This window comes from Olea europaea, chromosome 12 (genome assembly GCF_002742605.1).
Source record: "Olea europaea var. sylvestris chromosome 12, O_europaea_v1, whole genome shotgun sequence".
NCBI classification, from domain to species: Eukaryota; Viridiplantae; Streptophyta; class Magnoliopsida; order Lamiales; family Oleaceae; genus Olea; species Olea europaea.
This window is the reverse complement of record NC_036248.1, coordinates 30,169,319-30,188,087: the sequence shown is the minus strand read 5'-3', so window position 1 is coordinate 30,188,087 and position 18,769 is coordinate 30,169,319. Positions and strand designations below refer to the sequence as shown.

At 37.1% G+C, this 18,769-nt stretch overlaps 2 protein-coding genes and 1 long non-coding RNA gene across 18 annotated transcripts; 1 reads left to right on the top strand and 2 right to left on the bottom strand.

The window, feature by feature from the left end:
- Positions 1 to 580: 580 nt before the first annotated feature.
- On the bottom strand, positions 581 to 10,274 carry LOC111406363 (ATP-dependent RNA helicase DEAH13). Of its 16 annotated transcripts, XM_023035785.1 has the most exons (15): positions 9,487 to 9,968; positions 8,641 to 8,710; positions 8,367 to 8,471; positions 8,192 to 8,264; positions 8,017 to 8,091; positions 7,869 to 7,918; positions 7,712 to 7,772; positions 7,215 to 7,619; positions 6,807 to 7,052; positions 6,484 to 6,714; positions 5,759 to 5,872; positions 4,397 to 5,617; positions 2,676 to 4,227; positions 1,825 to 1,966; positions 581 to 1,268 (listed from the first exon to the last, which is right to left on the bottom strand). In XM_023035785.1, exons 3-13 carry the CDS (start codon positions 8,423 to 8,425, stop codon positions 2,764 to 2,766), a joined length of 3,999 nt encoding a protein of 1,332 aa, XP_022891553.1. In that variant the 5' UTR covers positions 8,426 to 8,471; positions 8,641 to 8,710; positions 9,487 to 9,968; the 3' UTR covers positions 581 to 1,268; positions 1,825 to 1,966; positions 2,676 to 2,763. The 16 variants fall into 16 exon arrangements, with proteins under 16 accessions (XP_022891553.1, XP_022891559.1, XP_022891554.1 ...); XM_023035791.1 differs by lacking the exon at positions 1,825 to 1,966 and having other exon boundaries at positions 9,487 to 9,970; XM_023035786.1 differs by lacking the exons at positions 581 to 1,268; positions 9,487 to 9,968 and adding an exon at positions 10,039 to 10,273 and having other exon boundaries at positions 1,668 to 1,966; positions 8,367 to 8,543.
- On the top strand, positions 10,046 to 10,480 carry LOC111406365. The gene is made up of 2 exons (XR_002704992.1): positions 10,046 to 10,116; positions 10,324 to 10,480. It is a non-coding gene; the product is annotated as an uncharacterized LOC111406365 (long non-coding RNA).
- Positions 10,481 to 12,159: 1,679 nt separating this feature from the next.
- Positions 12,160 to 18,522, bottom strand: LOC111406362 (fumarate hydratase 1, mitochondrial). Its single transcript, XM_023035779.1, has 17 exons — positions 18,215 to 18,522; positions 17,438 to 17,555; positions 17,012 to 17,161; positions 16,617 to 16,727; positions 16,415 to 16,498; positions 15,123 to 15,221; positions 14,948 to 14,998; positions 14,801 to 14,850; positions 14,551 to 14,632; positions 14,324 to 14,418; positions 14,181 to 14,247; positions 14,017 to 14,067; positions 13,810 to 13,905; positions 13,247 to 13,345; positions 13,125 to 13,154; positions 12,973 to 13,038; positions 12,160 to 12,448 (listed from the first exon to the last, which is right to left on the bottom strand). The coding sequence occupies exons 1-17, from the start codon at positions 18,373 to 18,375 to the stop codon at positions 12,362 to 12,364; spliced, it is 1,497 nt and encodes a 498-aa protein (XP_022891547.1). The 5' UTR covers positions 18,376 to 18,522; the 3' UTR covers positions 12,160 to 12,361.
- Positions 18,523 to 18,769: the final 247 nt, after the last annotated feature.

The following is an 18,769-nucleotide window of genomic DNA, read 5'->3' as shown; positions in this document are numbered from 1 at the left end:
TTCTAGACTTGGTCCCGGATGTCAAAGGCTGATGCACATCAACCAATTATAACTTTTGGAAGAACTAGTCGTACCATCCTTGAATTGGCAGACATTGGCGATGTCAGAAGTACGGCTTAAATGAATGGTTCTTTAACACTTTGGTCTTTACAGCAACGCAGGCTTAGATGAATAGTTTCGTAACACTTTAGGAACTTGAAGTAAGGTCCAAAGTAATAGTGTTCGGAGTAGATTTCTAGACTTGGTCCCGGATGTCAAAGGCTGATGCACATCCACCAATTATAACTTTTGGAAGAACTAGTCGTACCATCCTTAAATTGGCAGACATTGGCGATGTCAGAAGTACGGCTTAAATGAATGGTTCTTTAACACTTTGGTCTTTACAGCAACGCAGGCTTAGATGAATAGTTTCGTAACACTTCGGGTCTTTATCGTTGCTAGTCGTCTTGTTGTGGCCCTTTGAACAGAATATTGGTGAAGCATAAAATGCATTCTGGTCTTGGGTACAAAAACTAATTTGCTTCTTAACTTGAACAAGCGAAATGAGAATAAAGAGTTTTTGAAAGGGAAAAATGCATAATTATCATAGCTTCAAGATACACTTTCAAATTTAAGAAAATACAATTTTGTGACCTATACGATTGTAGCCTATAATCAAATAGGAAACGGTCAAAATGACACATTTTAGATCACATTCTTGTATTCACAACACATTTAATAGGTCACAAATTACTTCACAATTGCTTACATTTCACACCGTAATCGTTGTTTCTGCCGCCTTCGATCCACAATCACTCACCATGACCCAATGCAGCACCACTTGCACCACCTCCAAATCACCACTACCACCATATGCAATCTTACAATTTTCGTTGCTAGAGCCACTGTAACAGTCCAGAGAACTTCCATACAAACCACAGAAATTGCAAAGATTCCCCCCAACAAACTCTCCAAACCCGCCACTGCTAAACCTCGAACTATACCACTTCAATAGCTACACCAAGAGAAGTTGAATGGAGTCAGCGGCAAGTGACTACGAGCATGCTATTAAAGCTTTCTTACAAACCGCTCTCAGAAAGCATTCATAACCTCAGGTGAAGCTTAGCATGTTATTGAAGCTGTCATTTAAGGTGTATGCACGGCAAAGAGATGCATAAAGAGAACTAGGAAAAGAACTGTCAAGTTCCAGTAGGAAAAGTTACGATCCAAAACTATTGACATCCCGAAACATTGTACAATTATGCATAGAGCCCCTGATAACTTAATGTCTGCAGTTGACACAAAATAAGAAGTATTAAGGAATCGTTAAACAAACAAAGATGGGAGAGAAACAGCTTAACTCAACCTTCGAATTTAGTGTAGTATGTAGCTGTTTCATGTTTAGGTATCAATCTTGAATTAATTTACATTGCAGACACAATGTGCATTACCGATACATAAGACAAGCCAAAACAGAGAATCGCAAGACTTTAAATTTCTAGCTTAAGAATTAGATAGAACGTTTTTCTCTGCAGGAAACCTACAAATAGTATCCCCATAAGAGGCTTACAGTAGGAAAAGTGTCATTTGAAGATTGCGATCTGTTGATGTGGTCGTTACGAGCAATTACCCAATTATAATATTGTCTTGGAGGTAGTACAAACCCATCGACAATCATCCACTCTGCAGGATCAAACCCTGCCTTTCCATTGATAATTTGCTAACCATAACAAGGTATATTTAGAAAAAAGAGGGGTGCATGTGCATGTAATTTTCTTCTTTCAAAACCATCCATAATGAACTGATATGAAATGCTTAAATAAATGAGTTTAGAAATAAAATTACATATTCTAAAACTGCACAAAATCATCCTTCATAATGGAATACCGTCCATGTTCATGAATGGACACAATTCAGTTGATATGATGCATAATTCAGTCTCTTGATATTGATCATTCAACATGGACAGTTGGGCCACTTCATGATCCTGCAGCAAAAAAAGTACACAACTCAAGATTTGAATTCCCTCCACCTCTCCAACTTCTGGTCCTTACTACTATAAGGGAGGCTGTAGTGAAGAAGTGAAGACAAAAAATCTCTACACTGTTTCTCGTGTCCATATATCAATAATATAGCATATGGGCACAAATAATTAGTAGACTCTCATTAGAAAGCTAGCCCCAACAAAAAGACATTGGATATAAATTAGTTCTGAGTGGAACCATAGGTAAGAGCTTCAGCGCTTTGATCACCTTATTTGGAATGTAATTGAAAAGCAATAACAGTAGAAATTCCGTTATCCAAAAATTGAAAGAAAAAGAAAAAGAGATCAAAGAATTGGCCTTGATTTTTTTCTTGACCACTGCATTTATCAAAGAAAGCTGCCTATTTTCAGTACTACAAAAAATTCTCAAAGTTCCTTCGGTCATTTACAATTTAGAAACCATGCACGTAGTCAAATACCTTTCCAACAACACAACAAAGAAGCTACTTCAGATAATAACATGACATCCAATATTCGACTATTACATACGTCAGGAACCACCAAAAAATTTAATATTCTTGACAAGAAAATTTCATAAATTTTCAGCAAAACAGACAATAAAGTATACCAATTGTGAGTGTTAAAGTAAAAAATGAGTGAGACTACATACATAGCAACAGAACCTGGAGAAAAATAAAGTTAAGAGAGTTACCTCTCAATGTGATAAATTCATTCAGATGTAGAGCAAAGCCTGAAAGACTCAGTCGTACAACTATCCAATATGACAGTAATAGCAATACTCAAATTCTCCTTTTTTCTCCCTTGACCCTTTTAGAGAAGCGTTTTTTAGGACCTAACTGAACTTCACGGAGCATTTGTGTCCACAGTTCTTCAAATTGGTTATGAAACCCTTCTTGAAACCAATCCCGAATTTCTGAAAACAATTCTGAAGGATCGTCATTCCACAACTTCTTTAGCATGGCACAACTGTCGACAATTCTTCCCCTTGTACTTAATTTATTTAACAGATTGCCAACTCGTTTAAGACCTGATGCTTCCGGCTTCAAAATGCTAGCTGGTGAGGCTGCCATGAACTTTCGGACAGCTTTTAGGCATGGCAAAACCTGTCCTTCAAGTAATGAACAAGCAAACACAGCCACCCGAATTGCGTCTTCTTTGATGGGCAAACCATGAAGAGGGAGTGGCCATAGATGAGGGCGAAAAGTTGGAGCGACCCACGAGAAAACTTGGTCAGCTACAGGGTCATAATATGGTTTCGGATCTGAAAGGGGGGCAGAAAAGATACACGATGATCGAGCGTATTTAACCAGCCAATTTGATTTCACACTTGTTGCTCCATGAATATATGGCCTTTTTGTATATAATAATTCACTGTAGACTAGAAATTCAGGTGGAGATTTAGAAACAGAAGAGCGACGATGGAGGAATACTGTTTCTTTGACCATGCAAGCTTGATATCTCGCTGCATTAACTTTTCTATCTCCTTCTGACAGCCCCCAAGCTCCTTTAATGCGTTTAGCAACCCTATCAGCCCAGCCAGCACAGATAGCCTGCCCCAAAATCTCCTCCTCATTCAGTAGAAGAGGATGTTTATCGAAAGTAACCCTCCAAGAACTTTCTACATCCTGCATAATCCCATGAGTCCAAGAGAATTCTCGTTGGAAATCACTACAATTGGAGCTAAACACTAGTTGAAGAAGCTGCTTTCTCAACTTGGACATTTCTTCCATTGTCTTGTAGTGCAATCCATTGTCAGTACAGAATTCTACCGGGTTCTCAGAGAGCTCAAAGCATTGCAGAGCATAAGCTATGGTCAAAGCATCACTGGTGGGGTTACAAAATTTAGCACGAGATAATTTAGCAGTTTCTTTAAGTTTCTTTTTCCTCAACTTTTCTTCCTCGTCTGGAATTTTCTCACTCCAATCTTGCTTCATGTCATCTGTGTCATCGTGGCTTGCTTCAAACAGCATAATGAAAGGATTTGACAAGCTCAAAGCTGCAGCTGCTGCAACAGCATAGCCCAGTACTAGATTTGCTCGGGCATAATCTTTCACCTCACGCATGATTTGAATAACCGTAAGAAGCATTCTGGAGTGGCGAGGACTCATTGGATAGCGTGCCATTGCCTTCCCTAGTGGTGTCAACCTTCCTTCATTATCAAGTGCCTCAAGAGCCTTTAGACAAAGCTCTGCTTCATCAAACGAACTGTCCTCCGGAGGGGTTGGAAATGGGAAATTCTTAACCTGAGATTGGAGTAAAATATGAAGTTTATGGAACATGTATACTGTATGAAATAGAGCAGAAGCAAATAAACAAAACAAACAGCAGAAAATGGTGCCTATATTTTCCATAGCACAGAAAAGAAAATGAAATTGAAAGACAAATAATATAAGGCAATCCAAAAAAACTTGCCTTGCCAATATGCATGGATTTCATGAGAAGAACAACACCATCAACTGGTACTTTCAATATTTCAGCACATGAGAATTCAAGAAAAATGTCATTGAAGACTGCAGAGGAATAGAGGCGATAACAATGTCCAGGCCCAGTTCTTCCAGCTCTTCCAGCACGTTGAGCAGCAGAAGCCTTACTTATCCACTGTATCTCATATGTTTCCATTCCATTAGAGGAGTCGTAATTCTTGACCTTCTCTCTTCCAGTGTCAACAACGTACTTTATCCCAGGGATAGTCAAAGAGGTTTCAGCCACATTAGTGGCAACAACTACTAGGCGCTCTCCTTCCTTGACCTCTTCAAAAACACGAAGCTGCGCTGATGCAGGAAGCATTGCATAAAGGGGCAGGATCCGCATTGGACCAGCACAAAGACACTTACCTTCCCTGTTTTGCTGTCCCAAGATGGAACTGGTTTGCTTTGAGGTTCCTTCAGGATTAACAGGAACCTCAGAAACAGGGTTAGGTGTTTTCTTGCCTGCCAATGCTTCAAAAGATGCCTTCAATGAAGCAAGGCTTCCTTCATCCCCCAAAACATCTGCAAGATTGCTATCAGACTCCAGAGATGTTGGTTTCAACACATCACCCTCATCACTGTAGAATTCAAGATCACTGTCATCCCCGGAATCATAAGACACATCAGACTCTACTTCAGATAGATCTCCATGATCCTCAGTATGAGAGCCAAAACGATTCATAATGTCATGACCAGTGTTTCCTTGAAGTTCGAATGCCTCACTAATATCCTTAATATCATTTTCTTCCAGAGGTTTTTCTTCGGAAACTAAAGACGATTCTTCATTTACTTCCAATGCACTTTTAACTATTTCCTGAGAAGCATTTCTCAGTTTCTTACACAAGTACTCCACCTCCCTCTGCCCAGTCACAAAAACAAGAATTCCTCCGGGTGGCAATCTCTTGTGAATTGATAATACTTTCTTATAGGCTTGGCCAACGTAATCTATGATCTCTGTCCTCTTGGAGAAGTGCATAGTAACTGGATACTGTCTAGTCGGGACTTCTATTACTGGTGGAGGATTATGAAATATTTTTTTGTTAGACACAAAGTCTTCAACACACAGGGTAGCACTCATCAGCACAAGTTTCAAGGGATAGATCCTCTTCTCAGAGTTAATAATTTCCCCAGCAAGAATCCTCTTTTGCTGCATCTCATATTCCCACTGTCATAAAACACGAGAAATTGAAAAGAACAGTAAACAGTAATAACCACCCAGATTTTAAACCTTTCTGATATCTTTTCAAAACATATATAACCAATAGTAAAAGGGCATGCTATAACTAAAAGAGGTTCCAGGAGATACTTGGCGCTCACGTATAACTCGAGAAAGCATCCCGATAAGTATATCCGTATTCAGGCTCCTCTCATGAGCTTCATCCAAAATTATGATGGAGTAGCGTCTCAACCAAAAATCATTCTGCAAAAAGAAAACTAACAGTTAGCAAACAAAATCGGTCATGGCAAATAGAGGCAAAGAATCCCAGGAAAGAAATTATTACAACTAGAGTACAGAAAAGTGAGCAGCAAAATATATCTGCGAAACAGTCCCAGCAGGAAATCAGAACAACTAAATGGAGGAATAAACCAATAAGAATAAAAATAAAATAGCAGCTATCAAATTATCGCTTTTTAATTCCAACTCGACAAAGAAGTTCAAAAATTCTCCATTCTCAAGAATGTAGAGTTATAATGGGTACGAAACCAATAGAGGGAAAGAGAAGAAAGTTTTAAAACCAATATTAGATTGTAGCTCCTCTTCAGCATAGCATATCACAGCTTGTTATTTTCAATGCCCATGCCTAATGTGCTAAGGAATGCAATGGCAAATAGTTGGTGGATAATATAGAAGCAACCGGTGTGATAACGCTGTTGTGATTCTGAGAGCTTGTTAACAGCTTTATCATTACGTTACACAGAATTGCCGGAAACTTTTTCCCAAAGAAAAGATGCTAACAATAAAGAAACATTTTTTTCCCAAACAAGGTCATTCACATGTGCAGCAGAAGAGGCAAAGAATGAAGGCAAAACCTGAACTTCTCGAAGCAAGATTCCGTCAGTCATAAACTTGATGGAGCAATTCTCTCCAATCCTTCTGTCATGCCTAACTTGAAAGCCTACCTCCTTACCCAAACGAAGACCAAGCTCATACGCCACTCGCTTGGCTGTTGCAAGTACAGCGACTCGTCGGGGTTGGGTCACACCAATAACACCGCCTCGAACATCACAAAGGCTTGAACCAAAGCCAGTCTCGTAAAGGAACTGAAATATGATAATAAAATGCAAGAATAAGACTTTGCTCCAAACAGAATGTTGTGTGAAAGAGAGAAGAAACATAAAGAAAAATAGCTAACCTGGGGGACCTGTGTGGTCTTACCACAACCAGTCTCACCACATATGATAACACTATTATTCTCATTAATAGCTTCCATTATTTCCTGTTCCATCATTACTATTGGAAGATTCCTTCTGTTGCTCTCGACCTCCTTTGATCTTGATACGTGCACTACAGTTGGGGCACTAGTAGTTCTCAGTGGAGTACGGATCCCCTGGTTCATTATATTGCTGAGATTTACATTTGGACTTCCATCCACTGGAGCCTGTTCCAAGTGCTCAGCATGAGTTGCTTAAAATATTTTATAGGCAGACACAGTTATCTTAAAACGCGTTAATTAGAATGAAGTTGTCAGAGTATAAACTCTTTTGAGATTCAAAATAAAATATTGTCAAAAGAACTGATTGATCAAAAAAATTCACCATACAGTATGGGAGTATACCAATGACACTGCTGGTTCTTCACTAGGAGGAAATGTACATTTGGAATTTTCTGGCTGTTCTGGTATTAATGACTTATTAGTTTCACTATTTACATCCTCGCCAGTCAAAGCAGCATCTTCGCCAAGAGTAGCAGGTTCATTCCTAGAAACTAGTTCTTCAGAAGATTTTAGTGGGGCAGGCATGTGATTCTGGAGCTCTCTTTCTGATAAAAATGGTTGCGGAGAATTGTTATCATTGTTTACTTTTGACTTGTTATCGTCTGGATGCAATTCAACATCACCAGACGCATCATCACTGGTCCTTTTCTTGAAAGGTCGATAATCATCCAATTCTAAACCTGCTCTAGCAAACTGCATTTGCCTCCTACGTTTTTCGCGGACAGTTTCAACCTATCAATATTAAGCCACTTCATAAATTATGGTATAGGAATTCCTTTTTGTTTTTAAACAACAATATTGATCATCATGACGGTGACACAAACCTGACCCAAGTTCCGTGAAGACCACATAAGAGAATGCACATCATCTTGAATCTTGTATTTCCTGAATGTAAATAATCCAAATCCCATTATCAAGACTAAAATGAAGTTAAACACACACACAAGAATCCATGAAAGACAACATTAGCGGCATTCATACTCCAATTCCTCGATGCTTTTTGACAAAAGTATCTCCTTTTCCTTCTCCTCCTACACGTTAGAAAATTATATCATTAAACCTTCAAAGCCCAGATAGGGAGAAATCGTTTGCAATATGCATAGAGACACCAAGTAAAATATTTACACACCTCGAGTTTCTTTAACTTTCTTTTCTGGGATTTGCTCAACTTAGGCTCATTATTTATCCTGAGCTTTTCGGACACCTAATAATCAATTAACAGATATTAAATTGTCAGATTAAATATAATCCAATTGAGAAAGTAATTCAGGGAGAAAATATTTATCAATTTAGTATGCATATACCTGCTTATTTTTGTTCTTTTTATTCTTTTTCTTGCCTGGCAACATGATTGCATTGCTGCCATTATCTTCCAAACTATCATAAATTGCAAATTCACAGAGACCCAACCGCCATAATTAACCATAGAGACAACTACAACGAAGTTTGTCCTTGAGAATTTCAATTTCAATTATTTACCTCAATAACCCTGTTCCATCGTTCAAGTCAGTTGAAGAGTCCATTTTTACGTGCTCCATCTAGTCTAGAAAAGGAATGAAGTGCCGGTCCAGTGACTGTCAAGGCCTGAGACGAAGTCCGTAAATTAGGCCCCCTGACGTAAATGCAAAATTCAACAATGTATCATGCGACCCATTGCTAAATTAGGAAAAACAATAAAACAATTATATAAGCCAACAAGGCTTCAAACATTTTCAATCTTTTTAATAACAAATTAGGACAAGTCATTGCTTACCTAAGAACTAGAATTTCAACGAAAACGGTGGAGTTACACCCTCGAGAATTCCACCGTCACAACTCACGAGCTTGAAACAAAAATTTAACATCAATCACTAATACAAATATGAACATGATCATCAAACTTAGGGAAATAACAATTGCACAAGCACACATTTAATTAAACTTAGGGAAATAACACATTTAATAAGAACTAATCACCAATTCACCATTTAAACAGTGTCATCAACAAAATAAATTAATTCAAATTAGTATACTAGTTGTAAATACTGAAGTTATCTTTTCTTGAGCTCATTGACATAATAATATCTCAAGTTCTCAAACATGTATTCTCACACCTTATCTATCAAACTATGTCATTGAAATTAACTATAAACTATTTTACACATTACTTGAGATCTGAGAGTTGTTCATTCCAAACTTGTACAATAAATTATATATTGATCAATTGATCAATAATCATTAAATATATTATATTTGTAGCATTTTTAGGTCCTTGACAACTCGACTACATCCTAGATAAGTAGTTAACAATTAACTCATTAACACGGAACTGCAGAAGCTTCTCTGAGCTCTCTCCAATCAGAGTATACCCCACGGCCCACATAGAATAGAAAAGACCATTTATTAATTAAAATCAAGCCATCAAAATTATAATAAGTAAATGGTAAAAGAGTTGAATACTACAGGCAAACAGCAATCATGTAGATGTAATCAAATAAAAAACTCAAACGGAATTAATAATGTAATAGATACTATACTAATAGAGTAAAAGGCTAATAGGCACAGCCAACTGCCGTATGCCAAGAGGGGCATACTGCTGAAGCTGGAAGTCGAAACCTACATTGGGATTTGGGAGTTTAGCTATCTGGGTAGTGGGACTCTAGCTCCAGCGAAGCCAACTAGCCAAGCCGCGAAGAGGAAATATGGGATTCTGGAAGGAGAAGTCGAGAGAGACGGAGATGAGCGTTTGGGGAGATTTCAATTTGGGATTTGGGAATTTTGGGTAAATAGACAATGGATTATGGATTTATAAGTTGGGTCGTCCATTTCGGTAAATGGATTAAGGATAAGGGAATTGGATTTGGGCTTGAGAGTTTGGGTTGCCATTGTTCAAATAAAAAAAGGGCGGACATTCTCCATTCCCAATCTTCACATACACACCACACAAATTAGCACCGGAAATAAATGACAGACATTCTCCATTCCCCACCACCAATGGCTTCACCTTTCAATACCTTAGTTACACTTTCAACTCTATATTGTATTTGTGGGACATAGCAGTTGCAGAAAATGACATTCTACCCAGGCCCAGCACAGTACCCAGAATTGAAGAAATTCTTCAATGCAAAAAGAGAAGAAGGAATACATAGAAATCTGATTTTAATTTTTATACCGGCAGGCAGTGGTGTGGCGCGGCAGACGGCTGAGACTTGAGAGAGAAGAAAGAAGACGGCGTCGCCAAGCAGTCAAGGTACGGGTGGGTAGGTTTTACTTTTGCCTTTCTCTGGATTGTGGTTCTTCGCCTCTCTCGCAAACCGGGACAAAGGGCAGGTAATGGGAGGACGAGAAAGAATTAGGAAGGCCTCACCTGCCTCGACCCAAAACCGCCTCTGGAATGAAACGAGTCCTGTAACAAAAATTACGTTATATTTTAGTCTCAAATTTTAAAGCAGTCAAGGTACGGGTGGGTAGGTTTTACTTTTGCCTTTCTCTGGATTGTGGTTCTTCGCCTCTCTCGCAAACCGGGACAATGGGCAGGTAATGGGAGGACGAGAAAGAATTAGGAAGGCCTCACCTGCCTCGACCCAAAACCGCCTCTGGAATGAAACGAGTCCTGTAACAAAAATTACGTTATATTTTAGTATCAAAATTTGAACAAATTCAAAGGTGTAAAAGGGCAACAAATTCTAGAACAGGTTTTAGTTATTAAAAAATTTCATATTCACCAAAAAAAAAAAAAAGGATTTTTCAGAAGACAAGCTGAGATTGGAGGCGACGGTGGCATATGAACGATACTGGACAATCCTCACGAGGACTCCTTTTAGAGTTTTTAGTTTGCTGACCGACCGCTCCGACACAAATTTACCTATTAACTTTTGGAAGATGGAAGCAAAACCTTCAATATTAGAATTTGCCAAATTGGGCTTTATTCTCTGCCCAGGTTAAATTTTGGGCCAAATTAGGGGCAATGACAATGAGCCCAATATGGAGAATACCCATAAAGTAGCTCGAGGAGAAGAGTGTCAATGAAAACGAGTGATGAGAAGCATAACGAGAACATTGTAGTCCATTGAACTTATCAAGTCTATGTGTTGATTCAATTAAAAAAATTGATTAAAATTCAAATCAAAATAAACAATGAATTCATTATGATGACTCAAGAGTTCTAATATCCGAACTCGACCTTGGTGGCCCGACCTCACCTCCTCATTCATTGCCCACCTATGAGGTTGGACCTCATGTTTGTGTCGGCTCTCGGTACTTGTATTGGGCCGTGTGTCCAACGTAAATTCCAGGTAAGTAACATCCTATTCTAACTGCAATTCGTGAGGATTCTTATCCTAACCGTTTAACTTACTCTCACTTTGATTCAAACTCAAATGAAATACTTTGAATAAAACTTAAATATCTTGTCCAATGAGAAAAAAGACTACAAGTAGCCGAATTACTCTATAACTCTACCACCAACACCTATAAATACAGGGTCAATGCTCAATATTCAGATACGCTTTTCATTATTTCTAATTCATTACCTTACCCCCATTAAGTTCTCTGTATAACTTAAGCATTGGAGGGATAACGAGAACATATTTCGTTGCCTTTGTTTTTGGTATTAGAAGGTCATGTTCATTCACAACCTTCAAAACTCGACGTTCCAACCTTCAATTCGAGATCCATTAGATACAATTTTTGGTAACATCACATTACATATACTTTTATCAAAATCTATTAAAAATCTAATTTTGATTTAAATAGGGAGTACGCTATTTTGTTATTTTCACTGTGTCATGTTCAATGTTCACTCCAAATATTTGCACTTACTGCTTTATTTCTTTTTCGAAGCAATATGTGTACTCAAAAGCGCGTGGTAAGTAGATTAAAAAATTAGTTGGTATACTAATGCACTGTTTTGATGGTTTTCCATTCAACTTCTTTTTTCTTTTTTCTTTTTTATTATAAACAGATATTTAAGTAGATTAAAAAATTAGTTGGCATGCTAGTGTACTGTTTTGATGGTTTGCCATTCAATTTTTTTGTTTTTCTAAATAAATATTTCAATTATAATATTTAAACTCAATTGACAAAATCAAAGAATTCCATTTTAGTAATAGATTGGTTAAGATATTCAAGTCAATTAATTTTTATATAAATAAGTTTCATAAAATAAAAATCTGACTTAGCTGTGAGTTTACTCAATCATCCAGAAAGAGAACCTTTTCATGACAAAATAGGCTAATATAGCGTTCCCCTAAATTTTTGTTATACCAAAAAAAATGTAAAATTTAAAGCTTCGAGACAACGTTAAAAAGTAGTTTCCAATTGCAACTATAATTTGACAATGTACTTCGGTTACAAAATTGAGGGAGGTTTTCGTGCTGTTACACCAACAAAGCCAAAGCCAAACAAAAAGAATTGCTCAGAATATTTGTTTATCCTATGCAACTTTATTTAGGATTAATTTCTTGAAACTAAAAAGTTAACCAAATCTGATTCGATTAGTCGGAGGGACCAATCATACTCTCTGGGACAACAAGCTTATCAAATTCTTCAGAAGTGAGCACTCCAAGTTTCAAAGCAGCTTCCTGTACAATCAGAATTTTTTGTCAATTTTGTATGCACAAATGAATTTTCAGATTTACAGTGTTGTTTAATCTATTTAAAAAACATGGCATTGACGCAGATAGACGATGAATGAAATTCATCGTGATGCAGGGATAAAGCAGTTAGCAACGGACCGTAGAGTGTTTGAAAAAAAATTCATATAGTCGAACTGCTTACTTTTGGTATTTTTGTTGCATCAGCTATAATCGAGCATGTTTAGCTAAGCTTAAAAGGTTTACTTCCAAATAAGTTTCGGTATAAGCAAGTTTGTTTTTTATTGATCAATTGAAAATAAGTTATTTATTTTGATAGTAAGGCAAGCATCACTTCTGCTTAATAAGAAAAAAGTAACTTGTTGAAATGTGTTTGGAAATAAAGAGTTGTTTTTAAGTTAAGCTACTCATAAAAGAGGCATGATCCAAACAGTGCAGCGTGCAACTATAAGAAGAGGTCTAAACAACCAAAGAAGGATAGGAGACTCCACTAATAGGAGGTTGAATCTCACCCTCAAAGTACAACCCTCCTTGTGGGCGGTCTTGGCAACTGATGCAGCATTGTCATAGCCAATTTTCTGGAACAACAGAAGCATTAACTTAAAATAAGTACAGTCCAGTTACGGGAAGATATACAGCTAGAGAATGCATAACAAAACCTTACCGGGTTTAGAGATGTGACAAGCATGAGTGACTGCAAGATTATACAAAACGACGTAATATCAATCATCTCAGGGTGTTTCAACGGGTAAATGAAAGGATATTTCACATTCCATATTGACTAACCTCATGTAATAGTTTAGATATTCTTTCTTTATTAGCTTGAATTCCCCTCACACAATTCTTCTCGAAAGAAGCTGATGCATCCCCAATCAATCTCAATGACTGTGATCAGCAAAATGAAAAATTACTGATTGAAAGTGGTTCCCTTGGAGCAAAAAATCATATGAACACCCAGAGAGAGTGGGAATTTCATAGTGCCATAGCAAAATGTTTTTCAATATGAAAAAAGTTAACTATGAGCAATATCTGAACTATATCATGCTGAAGCAATAACGTTCAGTAGAAAAAGACCCAAGTCAAGGGCAAAGGTGTGGAGGTTAAAAGACATTACACCAAGCAATAAGTGCCCTCCAAATTTATCAAATCTTTAGTGCATAGTCAACATAGTTCCAATAATAGAATCAGGTTCCAGATTGAACCATATAAACCACAAATTTTACCATCCAAATGTTATCTGTAGTTCATGCAGAAGAATTCACTAGGGTGACTATCAGAAAGAACCTTTAAGATCAAAACTGCACTCTCTACTCTGAAATGTTAATGCAAAAATAAATGCTGGAACATACATGTAAAAGATTGCTGGCAATCATAGGTTTAAATACATTCAGCTCAAAATGGCCATTTGATCCCCCCACAGTAACAGCTACATGATTTCCCATAACCTGGAAGGCGAGAAGATAATTCATTAAATTGACATAGTTACTAAGAAGACTGTAAAAATATCCAATAGAATTTGTGAATGACTTGTCAATATTTATCCTAGCTGCTATTACCTGAGCACAGACCATTGTGAGAGCCTCACACTGCGTAGGGTTCACCTTTCCCTGAATCAACGGGGTCACATAGACAAGATTATTTGAGAAAACTTGCAGTTAGTTTTAGTCATAATTTGCTGTACAAATTTTTTTCGAATAAATGAAATCTACAACTAGATTACCGGCATGATACTGCTGCCAGGTTCATTTTCAGGAAGAATGAGTTCTCCTAGACCGCACCGTGGACCACTGGATAAAGATGACAATGTGAGAACACCCAGAATGACGGGAGAAAACAGTGAGCAATATGTCTAAATAACCAAACCTTCCTAAGAAACGTATGTCATTTGCCACCTTCATGAGAGAGGCAGCAATTGTGTTCAAGGCTCCACTGGTTTCAACAAATGCATCATGTGCAGCCTATCATTATCAGAAAACACAAAAAGAAATTTTTTTTATTGTAATTAAGTTTTACATATAATTTATTTCCAAAGGTTGGGCAGAGACTTGTAAGTAAAAACAGAAGAAAAGCTTCAGGAATGATGAGACTACCAGTGCTTCAAATTTATTTTCAGCTGTTACAAATGGTAAATTAGTCTCCTCTGCTACTGCTGCAGCAATCTTTACATCAAACCTGAAAAAGTCAGTTGTCTACATAAGAAATACAAGTGTAATACTACACAGTCAAAATTTTTTAACACGAAGAGGAAACAGTAACAAGGATTTCTCGCAAAAAATCCACATGTAGTGACTTGTAACATGCAATAAATTTAATTTACAACTAAAATACTGCAATGCTTACCCTTTCTTTGTGTTTAATCCGGTCCCAACAGCAGTGCCACCTTGAGCAAGCTGCTCATAAAATATATCTAACCTCTCAGAACAGTAGGCAGAAAGGAAAAAGAAGGTTGATATTAGGAGGAGAAGGATGTATTGAAAAGAGGGAAACCTGATACATGCGAGGAAGGGTACACGAGACACGATCAATTCCATATTTCACCTGAAACATTAGAAATATTTATGTAACCATCAAATGTAATCATTCTAGCAACCTTCACAAATCCACTGAAACTTCATTTTACAATGACAACAAATCTTGTAAAGGTATGGGGAAAAAATCTTACTTGTGTAGTGTAGCCACTAAATTCTTGTCCAAGGGTCAAAGGTGTTGCATCTTGAGTGTGTGTACGACCAATTTTAACAATATCTTTGAATTCAACTGACTGGAAAAAAATATGAAACAGACTAAGTGATAAATGCAGTACTGATTAACATAGAAATGGTAAACATAACAACCACAACAATGGCAATACCAAATAGTGTATGTTTATGAAAGAACATTGAGACAACTACATAATAAATTATACCCTATGGAAGAACATCGAGACAAATACATAATAAACTATACATTTCTATAAAAACTAGATTTAATAAACAGATTAAAAAAAATGAATAACAAGCTCCATCCAACATTAATAGTGTTATCATATCCCTATTCAAAGAAGGTGTTTATAAATGGAAATGTCTTTATGATGATTCATTGACTGGCCAAGCTTATACCCAGAAAAAACAATAATAGAGAAGCATCACTACAATTCCAGCCACCTTTATGGGGCTTAATCTGATGCAGTCAGAATCAATTATCTTGACATTCCACCCTTCAATATATGGGATACTGATCCAGCTATACAGCAATAACATGGATCCTTACCATATTGATTCACAAAATCAATTATCCCTGATCCTTATCAAAAGCTTGACGATTGCCCAGCCAACAAAAAATAATATGAAATGAATTAAATCAAACCTTAAACAACCAAAAGGTAAACGCTTTGAAGAACTAGGAAAATATAGTGGTTCCTCACCTAAGGCCCAGCAAATCAATTGCTAGTTTCAAAACATAAGTAAACACTGGTATGGGTGGTCTAAGTTTTTTAGCCAATAAGTTCATTTTAACGCTTGATAAATGACAAAGGTTTTTTGTCCTTCATCACTTTGGAGGCATGAACAAGAACTTTAATGAACTTTCCAGTAAGTACAAATCTAAATTTATTAACATTATTGCTCTACAAACACTTCATCGCCCAAAACAACATGAATAGCCATAGTCAAGTTGCCAGGTGAATATCTTGGAAGCATAAACAAAATTATAAGCATGGCAAAATATATAGGAACTATAATGCAAGTATTTAGAACTGTAATTCTTAGAATACCCAAATAAAACAAACAAAGAGATACAACCTAGGCCAAAGTCCAAACTTATGAAAGGTTAAAAAACTCAAATTGCTGGCATTCATGATTGTGTCTAATCAACCTTCTCAGATCAATAACTCGATGGCTGAAATTAATACATCTCATGCTAGAACGTTCTTTATGTGCAAACAAATAAAGATGAAGAGAAACAGCTTAACTCAACCTTTGAATTTAGCGTAGTATGCAACTGTTTCACGTTAGGTATCAATCTTGAGTTGATTTCCATTGCAGCTGCAATGTGCATCACCTTTACATAAGACAAGCCAAAACAGAAAACGGCGAGACTTTACTTTCTAGCTTAATAATTAGAGAGAATGGTTTTCTCTGCAAGAAACCAAAAAATAGTATTCCCATAAGAGGCTTACAGTAGGAAAAGTGTCATTTGAAGATTGCGATCTGTTGACATGGTCATTTGGATGCACAAACTTTTCACCGCGCTCGTGGCCGAGGATTTCAGCAGCTCTATTTGCAATAACCTGTGAAAAAACCACTGTTGAGACAGAGGTCTCAAGAAAGAACTTTAAAGGTTTCAAGAAAGAACACTGTGCTTAATTAAATATACCGGCACCATAATTAATTTAAGTAGATGTTTTTTTTATCAAATTGAATGTTAGTGCAACAGAAATCGCCACAATATGGCTACAAAATGGAAAAGGAAAGGGGGTGTATTAAAATAATCTAGAACATGGACACAGCAACAGACAAAAAAATCAACTTATTTTATATTTCTATTGCCTCAGACTTCATAACTTGCAAATACCTCATTGGCATTCATGTTACTTTGAGTGCCACTACCAGTTTGCCAAACCACCAGTGGAAAATGATCGTTTAACTTTCCCTCGGCGACTTCTTGGGCAGCCTGCATAATTGCTTTCCCGATGGATGGATCAAGGCCATATTCCACGTTCACCTTCAAGTAAGACAATAATATGCATAATATTAAACATTAAAAGAACCTTAAACGTGAACTACTAACCAGAAACATTATAAGAGTTAAGCTACACTACATTATTCTAACAAGACATCACGCTAGATGGGGAAAATTATTCATTATGAAATCTATAGATCTTATCTTTTTCATCAATTTGTATGTGCTTGCATAGACAAGTTTCCAAATCAGAAATGAGAAACAAAATGATGATGCAATCTATGCCAAATGAGAATACTAAGTTAACTCATTATCAACCTTTGCAGCGCACTTTTTAAGAATCCCAAATGCACGTATAATTGGTTCAGGCATTCGTTCACGCTCGCCTCCAATATCAAAATTTTGCAACGATCGTTGTGTTTGAGCACCCCATAATCTGAATGAATTAAATAGAAAATATGAGCAAAGAGGAGAACTATCAGAAAGGATTAGAATAACCACGATAGAACACGATTAAGAAATATTCTCAGAAGTCAGCACACTTAAAAATTCTTCACGGATAAATTGAATTACAGTGCTTCATGTAGCAAGAATGACAACAAACTAAACAAATTATCCTCGTGGGGAAAATAAGACCACGGCAGAAAAGGTCTCATAAGGTCCGTCTACATAGCTTTGTTTCACAATCAAAATATGACATTAATTTACTATGTTTAACGGTGGGCTATAAACCCTCTTCGTGCTCTGTATTTGTTTGTTTATAGTAGTCACAGCAGTTCGTTAGTTCTTTGTTCATCACTCAAAATAATGGGAAATGCCGGTGACTAGTTGCGCTAGTACAAACCTTTCGACAACCATCCACTAGCTGCAGGATCAAATCCTGCCTTTCCATTGATAATTTACTAATCATAATACAGTATATTTAGAATACTGGAGTAAGAAAGCACCAGAAAAGTAATTAATTAAAAATGACAAGTCAGGATTTTAATCAAGAACAAAAACACAAACCTAGAAACAAAATCCTATGATACTAGAAACACAACGTCCAGTTTCATAAAACTTGATAAAATAAAATAAAACAAAGGGATTACGGACTTGTCGGAGGGAACACGAATTGGACCAAATGTATCTCTTTCTTCCCTGTAGGAAGTCGTGTGCAATCTGAAGCTTGTTGTATAGCGCAGTGACTCCGCCAAAAACGACTTCGCGGTCATCGATCCACTAGACAGTCGACGAGATGCTACGAAAATTGCCATTACTGATATCAATGGAGGCCGCCGGAGATTGGGAATGAGCGCGCACAGGTCAGTTGCTACAATGAAAAATGAATTGGAGCCGTAAATCTAAGTTTGATTTGATGGAAAAAACCTTTTTGACGTCAAAAGTGTGGAATTTTCATTGGTCACTGGTCAGCTTAACAATATTGGCAAGCCATTCAATGTCGAAATGGCCCGGGGCCGCTGTTTGTGGATCGGGTTTAGCCCAATATGGGAAAGAAGTCGGACTTGCTGACAAAGACTGAGTGAAAAAATCGTCAAGGGCTGTGATACTTGGACAGGTCGTGACAGGGCCTATGTGACGCCCTCTATTGGAGGGGTGTCGGTGGAATTTTCCAATTGTTAAATTGTATTTGAATTAAAAGTATTAATA

Bases quoted from the DNA above. Each gene is read 5' to 3' on its own strand.
- LOC111406363 (XM_023035790.1), bottom strand. From the start codon at position 8,425: ATGGAGCACGTAAAAATGGACTCTTCAACTGACTTGAACGATGGAACA. The intron at 8,265-8,366 runs GTAAATAATTGA...AATTTATGATAG, and splicing joins GATGGAACAGGGTTATTGAG to TTTGGAAGATAATGGCAGCA. The intron at 4,228-4,396 runs GCAAGTTTTTTT...CTCCAATCTCAG, and splicing joins AATCCATGCATATTGGCAAG to GTTAAGAATTTCCCATTTCC.
- LOC111406362 (XM_023035779.1), bottom strand. From the start codon at position 18,375: ATGGCAATTTTCGTAGCATCTCGTCGACTGTCTAGTGGATCGATGACC. The intron at 16,728-17,011 runs GTATTTGCAAGT...GTTTTTTCACAG, and splicing joins GTAACATGAATGCCAATGAG to GTTATTGCAAATAGAGCTGC. The intron at 14,851-14,947 runs GTTTCCCTCTTT...TTTTATGAGCAG, and splicing joins CCCTTCCTCGCATGTATCAG to CTTGCTCAAGGTGGCACTGC.